A 27,525-nucleotide genomic window follows, 5' to 3' on the forward strand; every position below is an offset into this window, starting at 1 on the left:
GCAGGTAGTTGGAAATAGGCAGTAAAAACAAAAACAGGTCAGCATTGACTAGAAGGGCCGAAGGGCCTGTTTCAGTGCTGCTGGGGTCTGTAACTCTAATAACATTCTGATCTGTAATTTCAACAGTCAGTGTTTTGCTGCTAACTACTGAACCCAGAATTACCCAAGCAAGAATTGAAAAACTCTTAGCTGGCAACAGAAAGTGTTTACAAGCTGTGATACTTGCCAAAGGGGGTGTTACTAAGTACTGACCATGCAGGTTGTCCAAACTTTCACTTCGGGCCCCTTTCCTTTTTCATTATTTTGAAACTGTAAAAGATGGAAATAAAAATGTAACGTTGCTTAAAATATTAAAGAAATGTGCCATGTTTAACTTTATGCCTTTTGGAAATCAGGTCATCTTTTACTCACTTAGCTATTCACAGTAACAGAAATTTTAACCAGGGGTGCCCAAACATTTGCATGCCACTGTATATATCCTGTGCCTTCTGAATTGCTTCCAGAAATTCCTGCCATTGCTGCTCTGTTTTCATCCCTGCCCATGTTCTTTCCAAATCAATTTCGACCAATTTATCTCTCATGCCTCTCTAATTCTCTTTATTCCACATCTGACTTTACCTTCTCCTTCTCTAATGTCAGGGTGAATTTGATCATATTAAGATCACTTGCCCTGAAGGGTTCTTTGAAGTTCAGTGACCTAATTAATTCTGGTTCATTACAACACCCAATCCAGAATAGCTGATCCCCAAGTGGTCTCAACCACGAGCTGCTGTAAAAAAGCACCTTGTAGGCATTCTAGGAATTTCTCCTCTTGAGACCAACACCATCCTAATTTTCCTAATCACTTGCATGACAATCCCCCATGACTATTGTAACATTGCCCCTTTAGCATGCATTTTCTATCTCCCATTGTAATGTGTGGATCACATACTCACTACTGTTTGGAGGTCTCTATACAATTCCCACCACAGATTTTTTTTACATTTGCTGTTCCTTAATTCTACCCACAGGTTCTAGACCTACCAACCCTATGGCACCTCTTTCTAATGATTTTATTTAATATTTTACCAACAGAGCCACACAACCCCACTACCAGCTTGTTCTTTCAAGAAGCATGAAAGTATCTGATAAGCAGTTGTGATAAGAAAGACAGGCTAGAAAATTTAAATGAGAGGCCAACTCAGAAAAATGAATCATCACTATGGAAGAAAACATTAACCAGTGGAATAAGTATGACCCTCCATGGGAGACATCCCAATGATCTGAGCAGATGAGATGGTGACAAGGAAGCATCGAGCACCTGACTGAGAGTTGGAGACCTCTTCCCAGAAACAGAGGGGTTCCTAGCAAAAATATAGGTTTCCCCTGCCATCCGAAGGTACAGCATTCCTATGGAACGGTTTGTAAGCCGAAATGTCGTAAAGCGAAGAAGCCATTACCATTTATTTATATGGGAAAATTTTGTGAGCGTTTGCAGACCCAAAAACCACCTACCAAATCATGCCAAATAACACATAAAACCTAAAATAACAGTAACATATAGTAAAAGCAGGAATGATATGATAAAAACACAGCCTGTATAAAGTAGAAATACTTTTCCACAATCATTGCCAGCACTGTTCTCCGTAGTGAAAATCTCACACAAGCGCTCTCGGGAGAAAATCTCATGCAAGTGCTGTTGGCAAGAACACTCTCTCCAGTAACCTGTAAACTATGAAGCTGCCAAATCATACCAAATAACACCAAAAATACACAGCCGATATAAAGTAGAAATAATGTCTGTACAGTTTAGTATCACTCATCAGAATCGGGACAGCGCCGAGCACACTGATGGTGCTGTGTTAGGCTGAGTCGTCGCAGGTTGGGATGGTGCAGTGGCCCCCACACTCCGGGCCGCTGACCGATATATTGCCGCGAAGAATGCAGCAGTAGCCAGGAGGCATCTAGCACATCTTTAAGAAAAAAAGCCGAAATAAACATGCAAATTAATTAGGTGCCGCCCGACACGTAATTGTCGGCCCAGATCAGTGCCGATTGCATCGCCTCTGATCTGGGTCAACAATTATGTGTCGGGTGGCACCTAATTAATTAGCATGTTTATTTCAGCTTTTTTCTTAAAGGTGTGCTGTGTGCCTCCCGGCTACCGCTGCATTCTCCGCGAATCACTATCTATCCACGGTCTGGGGGTTGGGGTGGTGGGACACTGGGGTGTCGTCTGTTTCCATCAGGCAGGCAGCTCATCTTCTCCTATGCCTGCCCACCTCGATGTCGAAGGTCGAGGTTCGTTGTCTGCTGTGGCTGATGTGGAAGGCTTGCTTGGCTGCTGAGCCTCGCACCTTTTTAGATCATACAGTTCTTTGTAAGCACTCAAATCATCCTGCAAATATCCCCTAAACCGACGTACCCTTTCAAAATTAAAGTCGTACTTTATCATTGCAGCAAAAATCTCACGCAGTTGCTTCACGTTTATTTCACTAATGAATTCGGTTTTGATTGTGATCCTTCCCTCTTCCAATTGCATCAGCTCTTCATCTATCAGTTCTTGGTCATGGGATGCCAAAACCTCTTCAACATCATCTTCGTCAGCTTCCACAAGCCAAACTCATGTTGTCCTTACTTCGTTCACCATGATCAAAACGCTTAATTATGTCTAATTTTACCTAAGTGTAACACCCTTATGAGCTCTTTCAGGCTTTTCCAATACCTTAGAACTCATCTCGCTAACGGCTGCTCAATGCAACGTATTTAAGCAATGCCAGCGAGAATGCCGTTCCGAATCCGGAGGGAGAGCGGCCGCTCGGGGCGCACGCTGCCTTTTATGGCTCGCTGATTTTTTCGTGCACTGATTTTTCTGTAACAGTGAAAACACCGTCTGTTAGCGAAAACAGGGAGCTAATGTAGGTCTTTTGTAACAGTGAGGTTTCATAAAGTGAACGTTTGAAAAGTGGGGTACACCTGTACAGGACAGGATGGTTAACAAAAGGAAAAAAAAAACAAAAGTAAATGAAGTAGAAACAAACAAGGCAGTAAGTGCAGAAAATACCAAGAAAAACCAGAAACAATCCAACACATTTCAGAATCCTGCAGCAGTTTAACTCAATGTGATAACTTACAAAGGTACAATCAAGTGGCAAATATCATTCACCAAAATCTTGCTTTAAAATTCAAACTCATGAATGCCCTCCATCACTTCATAAAGGCACCATAAATTCAAGCCTGATCCAGTTTTATAGTCAAAATCTTACAAATTATTTGATAATCAATACATTATTACAGATAGGATAATCCATAATAACCATCTGGATATAATATTACAGGATAAACAAGCAGGAACAACTCCCTCAATAAATAAAACCATTCCCAACACACATACTCCTCGACCAGTGGAGCACCTCACCACAAGTATTGTTTGTGTCATCAGTCAGACAACCGAAAGATTTTCTCTGTCAATCAGTTTCCAAATGTTGCTACTCTGTCATTCGTTGCCACGCCCCGCTGCTGATTCCCTTCTCCTCGACTTCTTCAGTCTGCAGAAAGTTCAACGGAATCCTCTTCACCCACAGAGTGGTGACTGTTTTGAACTCATCACCACAGGGAGAGTGAGAGATGAACAATAGGGGAGGATTGAAAAGGACTGTTGTGGAACTGAATCACTGGCAGGGTCCAGCCGGCCTGAGTTGACTCTCTACTGTACACTAGTTGTGTTATAAATTCACTAAGTACCATAGACAGAGCTTAAAATAGAACTGATTTATTTGTCTCTTATCCAGAATATTAAACTCCAGTCCCATTAAAGGTGAATAGGCTGCAGAAGAAACTCCTCCCATGCCCAGTGACCAGGGTGCAGAACTGGGTGTGGTGAGCAGCAGCAATAATTGCAGAGTTCAGCACCGACAGTCACTCTCGAAATTGCAATCAGCAACGGTGATGGACAAATATCCAGCATGCAGCTTATTGAAACTTTCTCCCCAGTGTGAACCCGGTAGTGCGTCACAAGCTGTAAGGTTTCACAGCTAATGTAACGATCTCTCTGTAACGTTTCACTGCTGAGGTAATGGTTTCTCTGTAGCAGCAATGTTTAGGTTACAACTAGAGATAACAGGGTTTTGGAGTACAGGGTTATCCAATGACAGAAGTGTTCTTTCTTGTGAGTCTGGAAGAGAGATTTTCATGGTCTTTTGTCAGGGAGAGATGAGAAGACACGAATGGAGAGAGTGGGCCCTTTTATCTTTTTTTGTTTACTTCACTAACCACATAGTCAAAGTAAGAATTATAAAGCTCAATCACTTAATCACATATTGTTTACTGTTTGTTATTTTGGAGTACTGATTTGTAACAGGGAACACATCACACAGCATCCACCAAAACAAGATTTCTTAAGTTTGGCCAGGCTGAGGGACTATCAGCCCCTATATTAAGCAGCTAGCCGAAGCGGGGGTTATATAAGGTTAGATGACTAAGTGAATCGCTTCCCACAGTCAGAGCAGGTGAACGGCCTCTCCCCAGTGTGAACTCAATGATACACATTTGGTTGATTTGGCTAGGAGAATCTCCTCCCAAAGTCTGAGCAGGAGATCGGCCTCTATCCAGTGTGAACTCGCTGATGTCTCTGTAGTTGACATGACCGAGTGAATCCCTTCCCACATACTGAGCAGGTGAACGGCCTCTCCCCAGTGTGAACTTGCTGATGTACCTTCAGATGAGATGACATAGTAAATCCCTTCCCACAGTCTGAGCAGGTGAACGGCCTCTCCCCAGTATGAAATCGCTGATGTATCTTCAGTTGAGATGACAAAATGAATCCCTTCCCACAGTCTGAGCAGGTGAATGGCCATTCCCCTGTGTGGGTTGACTGGTGTGTCACGAGGTGAGATGACCGATTGAATCCCTTGCCACAGACTGAGCAGGTGAACTGCCACTTCCCAGTGTGAACTGACTGGTGTCTCTGTAGGGAGGATAATTCAGTGAATCCTTTCCCACAGACTGAGCAGGTGAATGGCCATGCCCCGGTATGAACTAACTGGTGTCTCAGTAGGTGAGGTGACAAAGTGAATGTCTTCGCACAGACTGAGCAAGTGAACGGCCTCTCCCCAGTGTGAACGTGCTGATGTACCTTCAATTTAGATGACCGTGTGAATCCCTTTCCACAGTCTGAGCAGGTGAACGGCTTCTCCCCTGTGTGAACTCTCTGATGTACCTTCAGTTTAGGTGCTGAAATGAATCCCTTCCCACAGTCTGAGCAGGTGAACGGCCACTCCCCGGTGTGAACTCGCTGATGTACCTTCAGTTGAGATGACGAACTGAATCCCTTCCCACAGTCTGAGCAGGTGAACGGCCTCTCCCCAGTATGAACTCGCTGATGTACCTTCAGTTGAGATGACGAACTGAATCCCTTCCCACAGTCTGAGCAGGTGAATGGCCTCTCTCCAGTGTGAACTCGCTGATGTACCTTCAGTTTAGAAGAGTAAGTGAATCCCTTCCCACAGTCCGCGCAGGTGAACAGCCGATCCCCAGTGTGAACTCGCTGGTGAGCCATTAGGTCAGATAACCAAGTGAATCCTTCCCCACAAATTCAGCAGATGACCCGCCTCTGCCCAGTGTGAACTGACTGGTGCATCCACAGGTGGGAAGACCGATTGAATCCCTTCTCACCCACAGAACAGGTGAATGGCCTTGCCCAGTGTGAAATTGCTGATGTACCTTCAGTTGAGATGACCGAGTGAATCCATTCCTGCTGTCTGAGCAGATGAATGGGTTCACCCCTGTGTAAAATGACGGGCGTGCCAGTTGGTCAGATGATCAAGTGAATCCCTCCCCACAGTCTGAGCAGGAAGGATGATCGAGTGAATCCCTTGCTCCACTTCTTAAATATCTGGACAGAGACAGCAAAACTGGCGTGTTGTGTTCAAGATTCCCGTAGACAAATTCCTCGTCGTTTTTAACCTGTAAAAAGATTTACAAAATCCATCAATAGGTGAAGGACAACATTTCAGATGAGATCACTTGAGTTGTCAAGGTGTGATCTGGCATCACACTGTTACAGTGAATTTCAACCCAATTTGGAGAGAGAAATCATCTTCTAACTGGGCACAGTGCTGGTATATGGAATGACCATCAAATTCTCTGATGCTCTTTCTGTCTCTATGAGAATGGGGCATTTCTGCCATCTCCAGTCTGTGACCTGGCTCAGTTTGACTCTCTCCATTGGTATTATTCCCTGTTCCCACTGAGCTGCATGGGTGCCTGGCCCCACAGTAACTGAAACACTCTCACACAAATAGCCTTTGTTGACGTACAGCTGGGATTTTCTTTTATGTTCTGTTAATTTAAAGTGCCACAGTTTTAACACCATGTAAATGACTCCGACTCAGATGTATGGTTGGTCTGCACAGCTGTTAAAAGGAATTAGAGTGAATATTAGTATTATTTTAGGTTCTTGTCACAGTCATAGAAAAGTCCAACACAGAAAGAGACCCTTCGGCCTATCAAGTTTGTGCTGAACTATTTAAACTTTCTACTCACATATCCCTACCATCCAGGTACCTACATAAACCTCTTAAATGATGAAATTGAGCTTGCATTCACCAATTGTACGGGCTGTTCATTCCACATGCGGATGTTCGTCTGTGTGAAGAAGTTTCCCATCATGTTCCCCTTAAAATTTCACCTTTCACACTTAATCCATGGCCTCTGGTTGTAGTCTCATCCAATCTCAGTGGAAAAAGCCAGCTTGCATTTACCCCATCTATAATCCTCATAATTTTGGTACACCTCCATCAAACCTCCCCTCAATCATTTATATTCCAAGGAACAAATATCAGCAACAAACATCTTGTTCTGGATGCTTTTGAGGGGGATGACCTGACAGGGGACGCCCATGGTGACCGGGGTCTCTGGCACTGAGCTTGGCGCTGTTGTGCAGGAGAGAAGGAGGGAGAAGAGAAATGCAGTAGTCGTAGGGGATTCCATAGTCAGGGGAACAGACAGGAGATTCTGTGAGCCTGATAGAGATACCCGCATGGTGCGTTGCGTCCCAGGTGCCAGGGTACGGGATGTCTCGGATTGGGTCCTGAATATTCTGAAGGGGGAGGGTGAGCAGCCAGTAGTCTTGGTACATGTTGGTACCAATGACATAGATAGGACAAAGGAGGAGGTCCTGAAGAGAGATTTCCAGGAGTTAGGAAGGAAGCTGAGAAGCAGGACCTTCAGGGTAGTAATCTCGGGATTGCTACCTGTGCCACGAGCAAGCGAGGGCAAGAATAGTAGGATCAGGCAGATGAATTTGTGGCTGAGAGACTGGTGCAGGGGGCAGGGCTTCAGATTCTTGGATCACTGGGATCTCTTCTGGGGGAAGTATGACCTGTTCAAAAAGGACAGGTTACACCTGAACCCGAAGGGGACCAATATCCTGGTGGGAAAGTTTAACAGAGCTGTCAGGGAGGGTTTAAACTAATTTGGCAGGGGGGTGGGAACCGGAATAACAGAGCGGAGGAAGGGGAAAACAGAAATAAATCTAAGATAGTGAACAGTAAAGATGTCAGGAAAGACAGGCAGGTGATGGAGCAAATTTGTAGCCATTGGGATGAGTTGCAGTGCAATAAAGTTGCAGTGAAATCAAAGCAAAAAGTATCAAATACTGGTCTTAAGGTGTTGTACTTAAATGCACGCAGCATAAGGAACAAGGTGGATGATCTTGTCGTACAGGTACAGATTGGCAGGTATGATATTGTGGCCATCACTGAGACGTGGCTAAAGGATGCATGTCTCTGGGAGCTGAACGTCCAAGGATACACGGTGTATCGGAAGGATAGGAAGGTAGGCAAAGGGGGAGGCGTGGCTTTATTGGTAAGAAATGATATTAAATCATTAGAGAGAGGTGATATAGGATCGGAAGGTGCAGAGTCTTTATGGGTTGAGCTAAGAAATCGCAGGGGTAAAAGGACCCTGATGGCAGTTATTTATAGGCCTCCAAACAGCTGCAGGGATGTGGACTACAAATTACAACTGGAAATAGAAAAGGCTTGTCAGAAGGGCAGTGTTATGATAATTGTGGGGGATTTTAACATGCGAGTGGATTGGGAAAATCAGGTCAGCACTGGATCTCAAGAGAGAGAATTTGTACAATGTCTGCGAGATGGCTTTTTAGAACAGCTTGTTGTTCAGCCCACTAGGGGATCGGCTGTACTGGATTGGGTATTGTGTAATGAACCGAAGGTGATTAGAGAGATTGAGGTGAAGGAACCCTTAGGAGACAGTGATCATAACATGATTGAGTTCACTGTGAAATTTGAAAAAGAGAAGCCAAAATCTGATGTGTCGGTATTTCAGTGGAGTAAAGGAAATTACAGTGACATGAGAGAGGAACTGGCCAAAGTTGACTGGAAAGGGACATTGGCGGGAAAGACAGCAGAGCAGCAGTGGCTGGAGTTAATGTGAGAAGTGAGGAAGGTGCAAGACAGGTATGTTCCAAAAAAGAAGAAATTTTCGACTGGTAAAAGGATGCAACTATGGTTGTCAAGAGAAGTCAAAGCCAAAGTTAAAGCAAAGGAGAGGGCATACAAGGAAGCAAAAATTAGTGGGAAGACAAAGGATTGGGAAGATTTTAAAACCTTACAAAAGGAAACCAAGAAGGTCATTAAGAGGGAAAAGATTAACTATGAAAGGAAGCTAGCAAATAATATCAAAGAGGATATTAAAAGCTTTTTTAAGTATATAAAGAGTAAAAGATAGGTGAGAGTACATTTTGGACCGATAGAAAATAATGCTGGAGAAATTGTAATGGGAGATAAGGAGATGGCAGAGGAACTGAACGAGTATTTTGCATCTGTCTTCACTGAGGAAGACATCAGCATTATACCGGACACTCAAGGGTGGCAGGGAAGAGAAGTGTGCGCAGTCTCAATTACGACAGAGAAAGTACTCAGGAAGCTGAATAGTCTAAAGGTAGATAAATCTCCCAGACCAGATGGAATGCACCCTCGTGTTCTGAAGGAAGTAGAAACATAGAAAATAGGTGCAGGAGTAGGCCATTCGGCCCTTCGAGCCTGCACCGCCATTCAGTATGATCATGGCTGATCATCCAACTCAGAACCCTGTACCAGCCTTCCCTCCATAGCCACTGATCCCTTTAGCCACAAGGGCTATATCTAACTCTCTCTTAAATATAGCCAATGAACTGGCCTCAACTCTTTCCTGTGGCAGAGAATTCCACAGATTCACCACTCCCTGTGTGAAGAAGTTTTTCCTAATCTCTGTCCTAAAAGGCTTCCCCTTTATCCTCAAACTGTGACCCCTCGTTCTGGACTTCCCCAACATCGGGAACAATCTTCCTGCATCTCGCCTGTCCAATCCCTTCAGGATTTTATATGCTTCAATCAGATCCCCCCTCAATCTTCTAAATTCCAACGAGTATAAGCCTAGTTCATCCAGTCTTTCTTCATATGAAAGTCCTGCCATCCCAGGAATCAATCTGGTGAACCTTCTCTGTACTCCCTCTATGGCAAGGATGTCTTTCCTCAGATTAGGGGACCAAAACTGCACACAATACTCCAGGTGTGGTCTCACCAAGGCCTTGTACAACTGCAGTAGTACCTCCCTGCTCCTGTACTTGAATCCTCTTGCTATGAATGCCAGCATACCATTTGCCTTTTTCACCGCCTGCTGTACCTGCATGCCCACTTTCAATGACTGGTATATAATGACACCCAGGTCTCGTTGCACCTCCCCTTTTCCTAATCGGCTACCATTCAGATAATAATCTGTCTTCCTGTTTTTGCCACCAAAGTGGATAACTTCACATTTATCCACATTAAATTGCATCTGCCATGAATTTGCCCACTCACCTAACCTATCCAAGTCACCCTGCATCCTCTTAACATCCTCCTCACAGCTAACACCGCCCAGCTTCATGTCATCCACAAACTTGGAGATGCTGCATTTAATTCCCTCATCCAAGTCATTAATATATATTGTAAACAACTGGGGTCCCAGCACTGAGCCTTGCGGTACCCCACTAGTCACTGCCTGCCATTCTGAAATGGTCCCGTTTATTCTCACTCTTTGCTTCCTGTCTGCCAACCAATTCTCTATCCACATCAATACCTTACCCCCAATACCGTGTGCTTTAAGTTTGCACACTAATCTCCTGTGTGGGACCTTGTCAAAAGCCTTTTGAAAATCCAAATATACCACATCCACTGGTTCTCCCCTATCCATTCTACTAGTTACATCCTCAAAAAATTCTATGAGATTCGTCAGACATGATTTTCCTTTCACAAATCCATGCTGACTTTGTCCGATGATTTCACCGCTTTCCAAATGTGCTGTTATCACATCTTTGATAACTGACTCTAGCAGTTTCCCCATCACTGATGTTAGGCTAACTGGTCTATAATTCCCTGGTTTCTCTCTCCCTCCTTTTTTAAAAAATGGGGTTACATTAGCCACCCTCCAATCCTCAGGAACTAGTCCAGAATCTAAAGCGTTTTGAAAAATTATCACTAATGCATCCACTATTTCTTAGGCTACTTCCTTAAGCACTCTGGGATGCAGACCATCTGGCCCTGGGGATTTATCTGCCTTTAATCCCTTCAATTTACCTAACACCACTTCCCTACTAACATGTATTTCGCTCAGTTCCTCCATCTCACTGGACCCTCTGTCCCCTACTATTTCTGGAAGATTATTTATGTCCTTCTTAGTGAAGACAGAACCAAAGTAATTATTCAATTGGTCTGCCATGTCCTTGCTCCCCATAATCAATTCACCTGTTTCTGTCTGTAGGGGACCTACATTTGTCTTAACCAATCTTTTTCTTTTCACATATCTATAAAAGCTTTTGCAGTGATTTTTTATGTTCCCTGCCAGTTTTCTCTCATAACCTTTTTTCCCCTTCCTAATTAAGCCCTTTGTCCTCCTCTGCTGAACTCTGAATTTCTCCCAGTCCTCAGGTGAGCCACTTTTTCTGGCTAATTTGTATGCTTCTTCTTTGGAATTGATACTATCCCTAATTTCTCTTGTCAGCCACGGGTGCACTACCTTCCTTGATTTATTCTTTTGCCAAACTGGGATGAACAATTGTTGTAGTTCATCCATGCTATCTTTAAATGCTTGCCATTGCATATCCACCGTCAATCCTTTAAGTGTCAGTTGCCAGTCTATCTTAGCTAATTCACGTCTCATACCTTCAAAGTTACCCTTCTTTAGGTTCAGAACCTTTGTTTAGCTGTGGAGATTGCGGAGGCATTAGCGATGATCTTTCAAAAGTCGATAGATTCTGGAATGGCTCCGGAGGACTGAAAGATTGCAATGTCACTCCGCTATTTAAGAAGGGGGCAAGAAAGCAAAAAGGAAATTATAGACCTGCTCGCTTGACATCGGTGGTTGGGAAGTTGTTGGAGTCGATTGTCAAGGATGAGGTTACAGAGCACCTGGAGGCATATGACAAGATAGGCAGAACTCAGCATGGATTCCTTAAAGGAAAATCCTGCCTGACACACCTTTTACAATTTTTTGAGGAAATTACCAGTAGGCTGGACAATGGAGATGCAGTGGATTTTGTATATTTGGATTTTCAGAAGGCCTTTGACAAGGTGCCACACAAGAGTCTACTTAACAAGATAAGAGCCCATAGAATTACAGGAAAGTTACATACGTGGATAGAGCGTTGGCTGATTGGCAGGAAACAGAGTGTGGGAATAAAGGGATCCTATTCTGGTTGGCTGCCAGTAACCAGTGTTGTTCCACAGGGGTCCGTGTTGGGACCGCTTCTTTTTACATTGTACATCAACGATTTGGATTATGAAACAGACGGCTTTGTGGCTAAGTTTGCTGACGATACGAAGATAGGTGGAGGGGCCGGTAGTGCTGAGGAAACGGAGAGTCTGCAGAGAGACTTGGATAGATTGGAAGAATGGGTAGAGAAGTGGCAAATGAAGTACAATGTTGGAAAGTGTATGGTTATGCACTTTGGCAGAAAAAATAAACGGGCAGACTATTATTTAAATGGGGAAAGAATTCAAAGTTCTGAGATGCAACGGGACTTGGGAGTCCTTGTACAAGATTCCCTTAAAGTTAACCTCCAGGTTGAGTCGGTGGTGAAGAAGGTGAATGCAATGTTGGCATTCATTTCTAGAGGAATAGAGTATAGGAGCAGGGATGTGATGTTGAGGCTCTATAAGGCGCTGGTGAGACCTCACTTGGAGTACTGTGGGCAGTTTTGGTCTCCTTATTTAAGAAGGAATGTGCTGACGTTGGAGAGTGTACAGAGAAGATTCACTAGAATGATTCCGGGAATGAGAGGGTTAACATATGAGGAACGTTTGTCCGCTCTTGGACTGTATTCCTAGGAGTTTAGAAGAATGAGGGGAGACCTCATAGAAACATTTTGAATGTTGAAAGGCATGGACAGAGTGGATGTGGCAAAGTTGTTTCCCATGATGGGGGAGTCTAGTACGAGAGGGCATGACTTAAGGATTGAAGGGCGCTCATTCAGAACAGAAATGCAAAGAAATTTTTTTAGTCAGAGGGTGGTGAATCTATGCAATTTGTTGCCACGGGCAGCAGTGGAGGCCAAGTCATTGGGTGTATTTAAGGCAGAGATTGATAGGTATCTGAGTAGCCAGGGCATCAAAGGTTATGGTGAGAAGGTGGGGGAGTAGAACTAAATGGAAGAATGGATCAGCTCATGATAAAATGGAAGAGCAGACTTGATGGGCCGAATGGCCAACTTCTGCTCCTTTGTCTTATGGTCTTATGGAATATAGTCCTGACCCGTTCATTCTTTCCTTATAACCCAATTCCTCCAGACGTGACAACATCCTCGTGAATTTTCTCTGAACTCTTTCCACTTCTTTTACATCTTTCCTGTAGGTTGGTGACTAAAACTGTACACAATACTCCAAATCAGGCCTCACCAATATCTTGTACAATGTCAATATGACATCCATCTCCTGTACTAGAATGGTTGGGGGGTGGGAATCAAATTAAAGAGGCTAGGCGTGAGGAGGTTAGTTCACAACAGGGGGATGGGAACCAGTGCAGAGAGGCAGAGGGGTGTAAAGTGAGGGTAGAAACAAAAAGTACTAAGGAGAAAAGTAAAAGTGGCAGGCCTACAAATCCAGGGCAAGCATTAAAAAGGGCTACTTTTCAGCATAATTGTATAAGGGCTAAGAGAGTTGTAAAAGAGCGCCTGAAGGCTTTGTGTGTCAATGCAAGGAGCATTCGTAATAAGGTGGATGAATTGAAAGTGCAGATTGTTATTAATGATTATGATATAGTTGGGATCACAGAGGCATGGCTCCAGGGTGACCAGGGATGGGAGCTCAACGTTCAGGGATATTCAATATTCAGGAGGGATAGACATGAAGGAAGGGGAGGTGGGGTGGCGTTGCTGGTTAAAGAAGAGATTAACGCAATAGAAAGGAAGGACATAAGCCGGGAAGATGTGGAATCGATATGGGTAGAGCTGCGTAACACTAAAGGGCAGAAGACGCTAGTGGGAGTTGTGTACAGGCCACCTAACAGTAGTAGTGAGGTCGGAGATGGTATTAAACAGGAAATTAAAAATGTGTGCAATAAAGGAACAGCAGTTATAATGGGTGACTTCAATCTACATGTAGATTGGGTGAACCAAATTGGTAAAGGTGCTGAGGAAGAGGATTTCTTGGAATGTATGCGGGATGGTTTTTTGAACCAACATGTCGAGGAACCAACCAGAGAGCAGGCTATTCTGGACTGGGTTTTGAGCAATGAGGAAGGGTTAATTAGCAATCTTGTCGTGAGAGGCCCCTTGGGTAAGAGTGACCATAATATGGTGGAATTCTTCATTAAGATGGAGAGTGACATAGTTAATTCAGAAACAAAGGTTCTGAACTTAAAGAGGGGTAACTTTGAAGGTATGAGACGTGAATTAGCTAAGATAGACTGGCAAATGACACTTAAAGGATTGACGGTGGATATGCAATGGCAAGCATTTAAAGGTTGCATGGATGAACTGCAACAAATGTTCATCCCAGTTTGGCAAAAGAATAAATCAAGGAAGGTAGTGCACCCGTGGCTGACAAGAGAAATTAGGGATAGTATCAATTCCAAAGAAGAAGCATACAAATTAGCCAGAGAAAGTGGCTCACCTGAGGACTGGGAGAAATTCAGAGTGCAGCAGAGGAGGACAAAGGGCTTAATTAGGAAGGGGAAAAAAGATTATGAGAGAAAACTGGCAGGGAACATAAAAACGGACTGTAAAAGCTTTTATAGATATGTAAAAGGGAAAAGACTGGTAAAGACAAATGTAGGTCCCCTGCAGACAGAAACAGGTGAATTGATTATGGGGAGCAAGGACATGGCAGACCAATTGAATAATTACTTTGGTTCTCTCTTCACTAAGGAGGACATAAATAATCTTCCAGAAATAGTAGGGGACAGAGGGTCCAGTGAGATGGAGGAACTGAGCGAAATACATGTTAGTAGGGAAGTGGTGTTAGGTAAATTGAAGAGATTGAAGGCAGATAAATCCCCAGGGCCAGATGGTCTGCATCCCAGGGTGCTTAAGGAAGTAGCCCAAGAAATAGTGGATGCATTAGTGATAATTTTTCAAAACTCGTTAGATTCTGGACTAGTTCCTGAGGATTGGAGGGTGGCTAATGTAACTCCACTTTTTAAAAAAGGAGGGAGAGAGAAACCGGGGAATTATAGACCGGTTAGCCTAACGTCGGTGGTGGGGAAACTGCTGGAGTCAGTTATCAAGGATGTGATAACAGCACATTTGGAAAGCGGTGAAATGATCGGACAAAGTCAGCATGGATTTGTGAAAGGAAAATCATGTCTGACGAATCTCATAGAATTTTTTGAGGATGTAACTAGTAGAGTGGATAGGGGAGAACCAGTGGATGTGGTATATTTGGATTTTCATAAGGCTTTTGACAAGGTCCCACACAGGAGATTTGTGTGCAAACTTAAAGCACATGGTATTGGGGGTAAGGTATTGGTGTGGGTGGAGAGTTGGTTAGCAGACAGGAAGCAAAGAGTGGGAATAAACGGGACCTTTTCAGAATGGCAGGCGGTGACTAGTGGGGTACCGCAAGGCTCAGTGCTGGGACCCCAGTTGTTTACAATATATATTAATGACTTGGATGAGGGAATTAAATGCAGCATCTCCAAGTTTGCAGATGACACGAAGCTGGGTGGCAGTGTTAGCTGTGAGGAGAATGCTGAGAGGATGCAGGGTGACTTGCATAGGTTGGGTGAGTGGGCAAATTCATGGCAGATGCAATTTAATGTGGATAAATGTGAAGTTATCCACTTTGGTGGCAAAAATAGGAAAACAGATTATTATCTGAATGGTGGCCGATTAGGAAAAGGGGAGGTGCAACGAGATCTGGGTATCATTACACACCAGTCATTGAAAGTGGGCATGCAGGTACAGCAGGCAGTGAAAAAGGCGAATGGTATGCTGGCATTTATAGCAAGAGGATTTGAGTACAGGAGCAGGGAGGTACTACTGCAGTTGTACAAGGCCTTGGTGAGACCACACCTGGAGTATTGTGTGCAGTTTTGGTCCCCTAATCTGAGGAAAGACATCCTTGCCATAGAGGGAGTACAGAGAAGGTTCACCAGATTGATTCCTGGGATGGCAGGACTTTCATATGAAGAAAGACTGGATGAACTGGGCTTGTACTCGTTGGAATTTAGAAGATTGAGGGGGGGATCTGATTGAAGCATATAAGATCCTAAAGGGATTGGACAGGCTAGATGCAGGAAGATTGTTCTCGATTTTGGGGAAGTCCAGAACGAGGGGTCACAGTTTGAGGATAGAGGGGAAGCCTTTTAGGACCGAGATTAGGAAAAACTTCTTCACACAGAGAGTGGTGAATCTGTGGAATTCTCTGCCACAGGAAACAGTTGAGGCCAGTTCATTGGCTATATTTAAGAGGGAGTTAGATATGGCCCTTGTGGCTACAGGGGTCAGGGGGTATGGAGGGAAGGCTGAGGCGGTGTTCTGAGTTGGATGATCAGCCATGATCATAATAAATGGCGGTGCAGGCTCGAAGGGCCGAATGGCCTACTCCTGCACCTATTTTCTATGTTTCTACTCAGTACTTTGATTTGTGAAGGCCAATGTGCCAAAATCGTTATTTCCATCCTGATTGAACTCTGACGCCACTTTCAGTGAATTATGGACCTGAATTCCCAGATCCCTTTCTTCTACAGCACTCCTCAGAGCCCTACCAGTCACTGTGTAAGACCTTGTTCCTACCAACATGCAACACTTCACACTTGTCCGCATTAAATTCCTTTTTCCGTTTCGCAACCCATTTTTTCAGCAGGTCCAGATCACACTGCAAGCCATGAGAGTATTTCTTGCTGTCCACTACACCACAAATATTGGTGTCATCCACAAATTTGCTGATCCAGTTAACCATGTTATCATCCAGATATCTGAAATAGATGACAAACAACAACAGATCCAGCACTGATCTCTGTGGCACACCACTAGTCACAGGCCTCCCGTCAGAGAGGCAACCATCTGCTACCACACTCTGGCTTCTCCCAAAGACAGCGTCTCATTCAATTTACTATCTCATCTTGAATCTGAGTGACTGAACCTTCTTGACCAACCTCCCATATGAGACTTTGTCAAGTGTCTTGCTAAAGTCCATGTAGACAACATCTACTGCCTTGCCTTCATCCACTTTCCTGATAACATCCTCGTGAGGCTCGATAAATTTGGTTAGACATGACCTACCATGCACAAACCCATGCTACCTATCCTTAATCAGTCCACATCTATCTAAATAATTGTATATCTGGTTCCTGCACATACGTTCCAATAACTTTCTCCCTACTGATGTCAAGCTCACCAATGTATAAATTCTTAGTTTGTTTTCAGAGCCTTTCTTGAACAGTGGAACAACATTGGCTGTCCTCCAATCCTCCAGTACCTCACCTGTCACTGAGGATGATTTAAATATTTGTGCTTGGGCCCTGACAATTTCTGCACTTGTCTTCCGCAGGGTCCCAGGGAACAACTTGTCAGGCCCTGGTGATTTATCCACGGTAATTTTCCTTAAGACAGCAAACACCTCCACCTCTGTAATCTGTACAGGGTCCATGAAGTTGATGCTGCTTTGCCTCACTTCTATAGACTCTGTGTCCATCCCCTGAGTAAATGCAGATGCAAAAATACTATTTAAAATCTCCCCCATCTATTTTGTCTCCTCATATAGATTACCATTCTGATAGTCCAGAGTGGGCATGTTTCTGTACTGACCTTCTCCATGTTTCTATGACAGAGAAGCTGGCCAAACTTGACTGGAAGGAAACTGGTAGGAATGACAACAGAAACTCCAGCCATTGCTGCTCTGGGAGCAATTCCGGAGCTGAGTGATAGATACATCCCAAAGAACTGGAAGCATTGTAAAGGCAGGAGGACACAACTGTGGCTGAAATGAAAAGCCAAAGCCAACGTAGAAACCAAAGAGAGGGCAAATATTAGAATAAAAAACATTGGGACGCTTTCAGAAACAAACTGAAGACAACGAAAAAGAAATGTCAGATGAGCTCAGGGCATGGAATTATGATATTGTAGTCGCTAATGATCCTTGGTTGCACCCAACAGCCTGATGCATTCAGAGAAACAAAATAGCCAGGGCCTCAATATCTCAGGAAAGCAAAGGTTCCCTGCACCAATTACCTTTCAACTTTTAGTTTGACGGGCACATACAAGCTCTACACCCTCGAAACTTCATTTCTGAAGAACTCCCACTTACCAAGTAATCCTTTGCCAGAAACATCCTGTCCCAGTTCACACTTGTCAGATCCTTTCTGATGCCATCAAAATTGACCTTTCTCCAAGTTAGAATCTCAACCTGTGGTCCAGACCTCTCTTTTTCCATATTTATTTGGAATCTCATGGTATTATGATCACTAGATACAAAGTGTTCCCATACACTAATTTCTGTCACTAGCGCTGGATCATTTCCTGATAGCTTATTGCACACTTCTACTTTGGGAATTCTACTGGTTGAGAGCACATTTGACAAACTCTACCCCATCTAGTCCTTTTACAGTATGGAAGTCCCAGCCAATATATGGAAAGTTAAAATCACTTGGTATATCAATCTTTGTTTCTGGCATAGTCTTTGTAACTTTATTTCTCTCAATCCCTCAGACTGTTGGGGCAACCAAGTCCCAGTAATGGTAACAATATCATAATTCAATGCACTGAGCTCATCTGGCTTCCTGCATTTGATATACACAGCTCAGCACATTCGAAGCACCATGCTCAATCTTTTGATTGCTGACTTTGAAGTTTGACCAACATCTGACTGGTGTCAAGAAAACAACCACTTCCTCGATGTCACAGGAACAAAGAAGCTGGTTGTGGATTACGGAAGGAATGGAGACAGGCTAACCCCTATTGACATCAATGGATCTGGAATTGAGAGGGTGAACAGCTTTAAGTTCCTTGGCATACACATCATCGAGGATCTCACACGGTCTGTACCGGCTGTGCTGTGAAAAAGGCACAACAGTGCCACTTTCACCTCAGACGATTGAAGGAGTTTGGAATGTGCCCCCAAGTGCGAAGAACTTTCTACAGGGACACAATTGAGAGCATCCTGACTGGCTGCATCACTGCCTGGTATGGGAATTGTAGCTCCGTCAATCGCAGGACTCTGGTGCGGACCGACTGCAAATCGCCATATAATGTCAACCCCAGCTAATGCTGGTGTTTCTCCTGTTTAAGTGGTGGTGAGGAAGGGACTGATCCCGGGGTCTGTGTAAATCGAGGGCCGATTGCATTGGGAAAGGGCTGGGACCGAGCCGGACAGCTGGGGGCTCCGGGCTCTCCAGCCTTGCATCCCTGGTTTTAGTTTTGTACCTGAGTCAGGTTTGCAGGATCATTTTGTTGTGGGTCCCCAAGCTGGGAGGGTGGATGGGGATGAAGCGGACCTGTCTGTGTGTCGGTGTGGGGCGAATGGTAAGAAGGGTGTGGGGCCACTGTGGGTTATCGGATGCAACATGACCTGGGTGGATGGGCATGGGGTAAATTAAGTTGTCAAAGAGGGTGGATCTGGTCCACTGGGTCAGACAGCTCAGCTCGCCTGGCCCTTCAGGAGGCCACAGTTCTCTTCATCTTAATTACTGACAAAACTTCCTGTTAACATTGACCTTGTCACAGATCCCCAGGGTCTGCAAACAGATGATTGGTAGGAAGCAGAGGGTTATGGTGAGAGGCTGTTTCTTGGACTCGAGTCCCATGCTTAGTGTTGTTCCCTGGGGTTACGCCCGTTGCTACTTGTCATCTACGTCAATAATTTGGTTGATAGAGTACAGGGTATGGGTAGAGAGTTTGCAGCAAGTTCAAACAATTACTTTTTTCAAAGATGGTCAGTATAAACACTCCCGTCTCTTTCACTCAGAGCTGACCAAAATCTACTTCAGAGGATGCAAGATCTTGAACTGAGTAATCAGTGAGGGAACGGGAGTGGTTTTAAAGGGCTGGGCTGCTGACAGCACATTACCAGACCTGGAGTGATTGCAACTGGGTCTGACAGAGGCATAAATGGTTCATCTGGGCACATTCAGTCTCACTCCAACTATTTCTTACCTTCCTTTGTACAGGTATGCAATGTCTAAAGGACCAGTGTTTGAGTAAATGAGACTCACCAAACTTTCTCCTGACTGAATCACTGGATTCTCCGAGTCAGATGGGTTCTCTCCAGTTGATGCTCTCAATCCTCGGGCTGGTTCACTTGTTGCTGTTCCCTCGTCTTCAGTCGTAGTTTGCTTCCAGTTGGGGTTTTTCTTCCAATAAATCTCTCACTGCAGGTCTAACTTTAACATGAAAGATAATGAAGCACATTAACAATAAAAAGGGAAACCAAAAATTTCTGCTTAATGTTCCCTCACAGCCTAGTATCGGAGAGTGAAGACATTACCAGTGTTATTCGAACTCAAAGGATTGGGTAAAGTTAATATTCAGCCATTTGGGAGTGATCGAACTTTTTGTATCTTCTTTTGGGAAACTGTGGCATGCACGTTCGAGTTAAACCCCTGCAAGGTCGGGAAAGTTTGTGCAGTGACCACCCTCCAGCCAAAAGGTCAGTTTCTTTAAGACACTTTATTTCTTTGTGATTTTGTCTGACAAGGCATCTCTCTGCTGTGGTTGACAGATTTGTCATTTCTTCGAAGGAATTGCTGTTTCGGGGAAGTCTCTCCCTAATGATTGTATAAATCACTTGGACTTTTGAATTTACTGCTTTAAGACTGTGCTTCAATGAGAACTGATTCTAAGTTTGACTGTTTGTTAGATATTGCCGCATAACTGCTAACTTCCAGTTATGTTCGTCGTTTGTTTACTTTTCTATGTTTTTGAGCAGAGGTTAATAAATTTTGTTGTTTGTTTATAAAGCCTGACTCATTTTCATATCTATTGCTGCTGGTTCATAACAATACTGTACATAAAGCTGATTATTCCTGAAATTATTCTTATAAACCTTGTTATCAACAACGGTACTGAACACATTCCCAGGAATAACAAATCGGTACCAGAATAATTTATAGAGAAAAGTTGTGCTTTCTTTACTGTTCTACTAACACAAAACGAGCCATTTCCATTTCCAGATTAAAACAGGTCCATTTCAGGAAATATCAACCATTCCAGGGTGAATGTAATAGAAAGACACTGGAATTTCCAGAAACACACAGCTGGTGAGGAATAGGTGTGGGGAGAGGAACAAACTTTACAATTCAGGTTAATAACGTTTTGTCAGAATGACTTCAAGCATTTTCATTTTTTAGTGCAGACCTCCAGCAATTTCAGATTCTGCTTGATTTCCCCACCGGGTGACAGACAAGTGACAGTGGAGGGGGGGCGGTGTGGGTGGGATTTCCAAATACAGTTTGAACACCAAACTCAAGGGTCCAGTTCTACTGTTGTAAACACGGAACAGCCCATTTACTCACAGCTTCTCCCTGTGAGGATGGAATGGGAACTCATCCTCTCCTCAGATTAGCAGTCAGTGCTTCCAAAGGAACTCCAGAAACAAGCATCTGATCCCAGAACAGAAATACTTGCTCAACACCTCATAAGCCCAAGCAGCTCGATTCCCGGGTCCATTTTACCTGGATCAAAAACTGTGATATCCCAGGACCCAACCTCACAGAGTCACACAGCTGAATCTGCCACTCACCAACCCTGAGAGTCTCACACATCGTCCCCACATCTCACACTGGGTAGTGCAATCCAGGATTTCCCCACAACCAATGTCCAGCTGCTCGAAAGTTCTGCTTCATTGCAGAAGGACGACCATCCAGCCCCATCTGTAGAAGCACTAACCAAAGTCAAAACCAAAACACCAACAGTTCCATATGCCTGGAATGTAGATCACAGGATTATAGCCCAAGCACCAACTCTCCCAGTACTCTTTGCTGCCAGTAAAATGCTACAGTGTGTCAGCCAGTCACAGTTCACAACTAGCACCTCCACACCAATACACAACAGAACTGGTACCTGATGACCCTCTGGCATTCCAGCTAACAAAAACTGATTCTGGAAATAACTCAGTGAGGCCAAAAGTGTAAATGAACACTTCACAATGAAGACAAGGTTAGAAGAAAGATTGCTGATATATAACATTGAGGAGGTGGGATACAGGGTTGGCCGAGGTTGCCCAGATGGTTGGTATACATCACTGAAGTGGGGTTAGGAAAGTGGGCAGAGGTTGAACAAGATGGGCAGGAATGAGCAGATGGAACCAGGTGGGAGAAGGGATCAAGGACAATCACTGATTGTCCTCCAACAATACACAGATACTGAATTAATCACACATACTACTGTATAAAAGATCCTAAAATGACAAAGTTAGAATAAACAATAAGAATTTTGGCATATGCCCTTTGACCCTCACCAAATTTTTATCAACACACCACAGACAGTTTCTGATCCAGACACTTCACGCAATTGCGTGGTAACTACTCTGCTCGTGACTGTGAGGAACTGCAGGGACCTTTGGATACAGATCAGCACATCACAGAAACCATTCTCCTCCCTGGACTTCCCAGTCCCTCGGTAAAGCAGGCAGTGAGATCAAAGATCCCCACAGCCTGGGTCATTCTCCTTCCTCACCCACCCCAGTCGGGGAGAAGACACGACAGCCATAAAGCTCAAGGACAAATGTGAGGAGCCTCAGGAAGCGAGGCGAGTTGGGGGAAGTTAACGGGACTCAGGGGCCAACATCAGATTTCCCCAACACAACATGGAGGAAGCATTACCACCCATCCGGGGACTTGAGCACACACCACATGATCTTGTGTCACAAAGCAGAGGGCAGGGCAGATCTGCGGGAAACAGCCTCACGTGAGCTGTTGGCGGGACTCCCATTTCAATTCTGCGGAAATAGACAGCCTGGGCTCCTGGTTTGGATTGTTCAATGCAGATTAAGTGAAGTCTACACATTTTTGACGAGCCCAGATAACTGGGTACTAAATGAGTAATTGGCCCTCAGTTCAGGGTTCACGGCCAACATTAGATCCACTTCAGCACCACCCAGCCGGAGACTGTGAGCATGCGCGAAGAGCTTGTTATATCTGCAGTTAAATGCCAGGGGCAAATGGGATCACGTGACTGGTGGGGTCTCCCATCACCCCAGGCAGAGCACTCCAGCTACCCACTATTCATGTGGAAAGAAACAAACTTGCTGCTCACATCTCTTCTCACCTTAAATGTGTTAGACATTTCAACCCCCGGGAAAAACATACCATCTGTCTACTCCACTCGTAATGTTATAAACGTCCATCCAGTCTCACCCCAGCCTGCGCCGCCCTGGAGAAAACAACACAAGTTTGTCCAACCTCTCGCTATAGCTCATGCCCTCTAATCTAGACAATATCCTGGCAAACCTCTTTTACACTCTCTACTATTATTCTGACATTTCACATTCTTAAAATAAAGTACTGATCCTAACTGACATAAGACTGGGAATGTTTTCTTGGATTAAATGTCAGGAATTGTGTAAAACTGAGTATTTGGCTATGGTGTATGTAAACTTCTGACTTCAGCAGTAGCCATTAATATGAAAAAGAAAATTTGCTAGCATATCAAACAGAAAAAATGGCAAATTTTCTGTTCTCATTGATCAATCAACAAGCCTGAGCATTAAGACCGCCCGAATAGTTTATTTGAAACGTGATAAGGAAGGTGATCCCCATTTTATGCTTTTAGATCTAATTGAACCGCCTGATCAGAAAGCTGCAACTATTGTTAAGCATCTTCTGAATTGTCTCAAGAACCATGGGTTTGATGACTCTAACTTGAAACAGAACCTTGTAGCATTTGTTAGTGATCGGGAGAACATAATGCCTGGTGTCAAATCTGGTGTTGCTACAATTCTCAAGGAACATTACCCTGATGTGACAAATTGGCGTAGTCTTAATAACAGATTAGAACTTGCAGTAGGTGATTCAGTGAGAGAAGTTCACGGAATAAATCATTTTCAATCATTTATGGATAAATTGTACTCTGTTTACAGTAGATCACCTCTAAATCAAAAGGAACTGTCTGAATGTGCCTCTCAACTAGAACAACAAATTTGCAAAATAGGCCGTGTTCTGGGCACCAGGTGTGTGGCTAGCTCATTTCGAACAGTTTCAGTAGTGTGACAAAATTATGAAGCACTGTGTTTTCACTTTGAAAAAGCAATGAAGAATGAAACAGGATCTGGGAGTGACAGAAAAACCTATGAAGGTCTGTTGAAAAGATTCTTCAGGACAGTTTCTATTGGACTGAGCTCTAACGTATGACACGTTGCATGAACTTGGTTTACTGTCAGAGTGTTTACAGAAACACACTACTACGACTGTTTATGCAGACAAACTGACCCAATGGAGCATAAGATCACTGTATGGACTGAAAGACCAACCTGGTACAAGAACTCTAGAAGCTCAAGAGGCAGTTGAAAAGGGGAAATTTGGAGAAATTACCTTAACAAGCAACAACAAAATTGTCTCCATTAATTATCGACAGTTTCTTACTCGTCTTATAAACAGTTTGTAGCACCTTATGTTCACGGCAACATCTTTGAAAGGTTCTCAAACTTCTAAACCTCAAAGTATGTATTAATTCCCAGCCAAATGAAATGTGTGTCCTTGATAAAGATAACTGGCCTGCTGAAATACTGCTTAATATTTTTTTTTCAAGGCAAGTTGTATCTTTTTGTCATTTCAACCATAAACTGCTGGTACAGTACACAGTAAAAACGAGACAATGTTTCTCCAGGACCCTGGTGCTACATAAAACAACACAAAACTACACTAGACTATGTGAGACTGCACAAGGCTACCCTAGACTACGTAAAAACATTAAAAAACTGCACTAGACTACAGCCCTGCACAGGACAACATAAAGTGTGCAAAAACAGTGCAGGGCAGTACAATAATTTATAAACAAGACAATAGGCACAGTAGCGGACAAATTACAATATAATAATAAATGATGTGAATGTCAGTCTAGACTCTGGGTATTGAGGAGTCTGATGGCTTGGGGGAAGAAGCTGTTACGTAGTCTTGTCGTGTGAGCCCGGATGCTTCGGTACTTTCTGTCTGATGGAGAATGATGGAGAAGCTGCAATATCATCTCTCTGTAAGAGATTTAAGCTTTCTTCTTCCTCTGTAATAAATGCCTTCAGAGATTATGTGGAGGATCGTGGACGCCGCATTCCCCAAGATTTACGCCCATTACTGAGCTGTTCACAAGTTATTCCTATTAGTACTGCTGAGTGTGAGAGAGGATTCAGTCACATCAACTTGATAATAACAACAACACACTCAAGGACTCTCATAGATCATGTATCAGCACTTATGTTTGTTAAACTACACAGACCTCCTCTAGTTCAGTGGAAATCTGAGCCATATGTCACAACATGGCTGCAGTACCACAGATCAGATCAGCAGATGATACCAGGACAAGAGTTGCTTCAGACCCCCGAACACATATTACGCCCGACTCTTTGTGGAAATTATTGTGAAACTTCTCATTGGTGGTGTTTGGTAAGTAGGTAATTACTTTTAAATTGGTAAAATACATGATTAGTGCCTTTTTCTTTACTCGCTTGATAATTGTATTTTACGATAAATTAGTGAGTGCAACTGAGTAATACTTTGTCATATTATTAAATTATTATATGTTTTATTGTACCAGTTATACACTGAAATGTACTGATAGGCTATACTATTGTTAATGTTTTAACTATCACTATATTTCTGTGTAGCTCTGGAATTGATATATTTCTTTCATCTTGGTTTACCATTATACCAGGGCCAAAGAAGAAGAATGTGGGCTGCCTTAAGGACTATTGCCCGGTAGCACTTACATCGACAGTGATGAAATGCTTTGGGAGGTTGGTTATGACTGAAATGAACTCCCGCCTCAGCAAGGACCTGAACCCACTGCAATTTGCCTGTTGTTACAATAGGTCAACGGCAGATGCAATCTCCATGGCTCTTCACATGGTTTTAGACCACCTGGACAACACAAGCACCTATGTCAGGCTGCTGTTCATCGACTACAGCTCCGCATTTTATACCATCATTCCCACTATCCTAATTGAGAAGTTGCAGAACCTGGGCCTCTGTAATTGTATTCTCATCTTCCTAACAAGAAGAACATAGTCTGTGCGGATTGGTAATAACATATCCTCTTCGCTGACGATCAACATTGGCGCACCTCAGGGGTGTGTGCTTAGCCCACCGCTCTACTCTCTGTATACACATGACTGTGTGGCTGGGCACAGCTCAAATACCATTTACAAATTTACCCACAATACAACCATTGTTGGTCGAATCTCAGGTGGTGACGAGGGGGCGTACAGGAGTGAGATATGCCAACTAGTGGAATGGTGCCACAGCAACAACCTGGCACTCAATGTCAGTAAGACGAAAGCGCTGATTGTGGACTTCAGGAAGAGTAAGACGGGGGAACACGTACCAATCATCATAAAGGTATCATAAGTGGAGAAAGTGAGTAGCTTTAAATTCCTGGGCATCAAGATCCCTGAGGATCTAACCTGGTCCCAGCATATTGAAGTTGCTGGTGAACGCAGCAGGCCAGGCAGCATCTCTAGGAGGAGGTACAGTTGACGTTTCAGGCCGAGACCCTTCATCAGGACTCGGCCTGAAACGTCGACTGTACCTCTTCCTAGAGATACTGCCTGGTCTGCTGCATTCACCAGCAACTTTGATGTGTGCTGCTTGAATTTCCAGCATCTGCAGAATTCCTGTTGGTTGTCCCAGCATATTGACGTAGTCATAAAGAAGGTAAGACAGCAGCTATACTTTATTAGGAGTTTGAAGCGATTTGACATGACAACAAACAAGCTCAAAATCCTCTATAGTTGCACCATGGGGAGCATTTGGACAGGCTGCATCACTGTCTGGTATGGAGGGGCTACTGCACAGAACCGTGAGAAGCTGCAGAAGGTTGTAAATCCAGTCAGCTCCATCTTGGGTACTAGCCTACAAAGTATCCAGGACATCTTCAGGGAGTGGTGTCTCAGAAAGGCAGCATCCATTATAAAGGACCTCCAGCACCCAGGGCATGCCCTTTTCTCACTGTTACCATCAGTCAGGAGATACAGAAGCCTGAAGGCACACACTCAGCGATTCAGGAACAGCTTCTTCCCCTCTGCTATCCGACTCCTGAATGGACTTTGAAAGCTTTGGACACTACCTCACTTTTTAATAACATCATTTCTGTTTTTACACATTTTTAACAATCTATTCATTATGCATAATGATTTAGTTTTCTATTTATTATGTTTTAATTTATTTATTATCTATGTCGGAATATGTATCGCATTGAACTGCTGTTGCTAAGTCAACAAATTTCACGTCAATTGACTGTGATAATAAACCTGATTCTGACATTATAAGATATATATATATATATATATATATATATATACACATACACACACCACACTCAATTTGTTTACCTGTTCATTACTCGAATGGGGCAAGGAGGTTGTCCAGTACATGAAATCAGCAGATACACAAACTGGGTGAGAGAGGGGATCTAGGAAATGGCAAGCATTTTGTCAGCTCCGGCACCTAAAACAATTAGCACTGCACCCCTGCTGAAAGGACATCCCACTTTCTAACAACCGCCCCCTTTCAGGCCCAGGGCCCCACATCTTTCCGACCACTCACCCCACACCCACAGTCCACCCGTAACCTCTACCCACACACAGACAGATCCCCTTCACCCCAAACCCCCTCCCAGCCTGGGAACCACAACTGACTGATCCCACAGCCCGGGCTCGGGCGCAAAGCTAAAACCGGGGCTGCGGGACCGGAGAGCCCGGAGCCTGCAGCCGTCCGGCAGAACTCGGTCCCGGCCCTTTCCAACTGCAGCAAACCCCCGATTTACACAAACTCCAATATTCACCTCCTCGATAGCAGAACCGCCGGCGACAACTGTGCTGAGCACCGGGCCGACGGTCAGCAGGATATTCGCCGCAGCACCACCCG

The 27,525-nt window shown here is 44.0% G+C and overlaps 1 protein-coding gene across 7 annotated transcripts; it reads right to left on the reverse strand.

Moving 5' to 3' along the window:
• Positions 1 to 230: 230 nt before the first annotated feature.
• On the reverse strand, positions 231 to 27,525 carry LOC140206918 (uncharacterized). 7 transcript variants are annotated; one of them, XR_011888426.1, is made up of 6 exons: positions 27,443 to 27,525; positions 26,991 to 27,070; positions 22,762 to 22,825; positions 19,669 to 19,836; positions 5,701 to 5,943; positions 231 to 309 (listed from the first exon to the last, which is right to left on the reverse strand). XR_011888426.1 is itself a non-coding variant. In XM_072275199.1 (5 exons), exon 5 carries the CDS (start codon positions 5,534 to 5,536, stop codon positions 4,583 to 4,585), a length of 954 nt encoding a protein of 317 aa, XP_072131300.1. In that variant the 5' UTR covers positions 5,537 to 5,943; positions 19,669 to 19,832; positions 22,762 to 22,825; positions 26,991 to 27,070; positions 27,443 to 27,525; the 3' UTR covers positions 3,732 to 4,582. The 7 variants fall into 7 exon arrangements, 6 of the variants coding, with proteins under 6 accessions (XP_072131300.1, XP_072131299.1, XP_072131302.1 ...); XM_072275199.1 differs by lacking the exon at positions 231 to 309 and having other exon boundaries at positions 3,732 to 5,943; positions 19,669 to 19,832; XM_072275198.1 differs by lacking the exon at positions 231 to 309 and having other exon boundaries at positions 3,732 to 5,943.

This window comes from Mobula birostris, chromosome 13, assembly GCF_030028105.1.
Source record: "Mobula birostris isolate sMobBir1 chromosome 13, sMobBir1.hap1, whole genome shotgun sequence".
Taxonomy (NCBI): domain Eukaryota; kingdom Metazoa; phylum Chordata; class Chondrichthyes; order Myliobatiformes; family Myliobatidae; genus Mobula; species Mobula birostris.

Coding starts and splice junctions, on each gene's coding strand:
- LOC140206918 (XM_072275202.1), bottom strand. CDS start 5,536: ATGGCTCACCAGCGAGTTCACACTGGGGATCGGCTGTTCACCTGCGCG.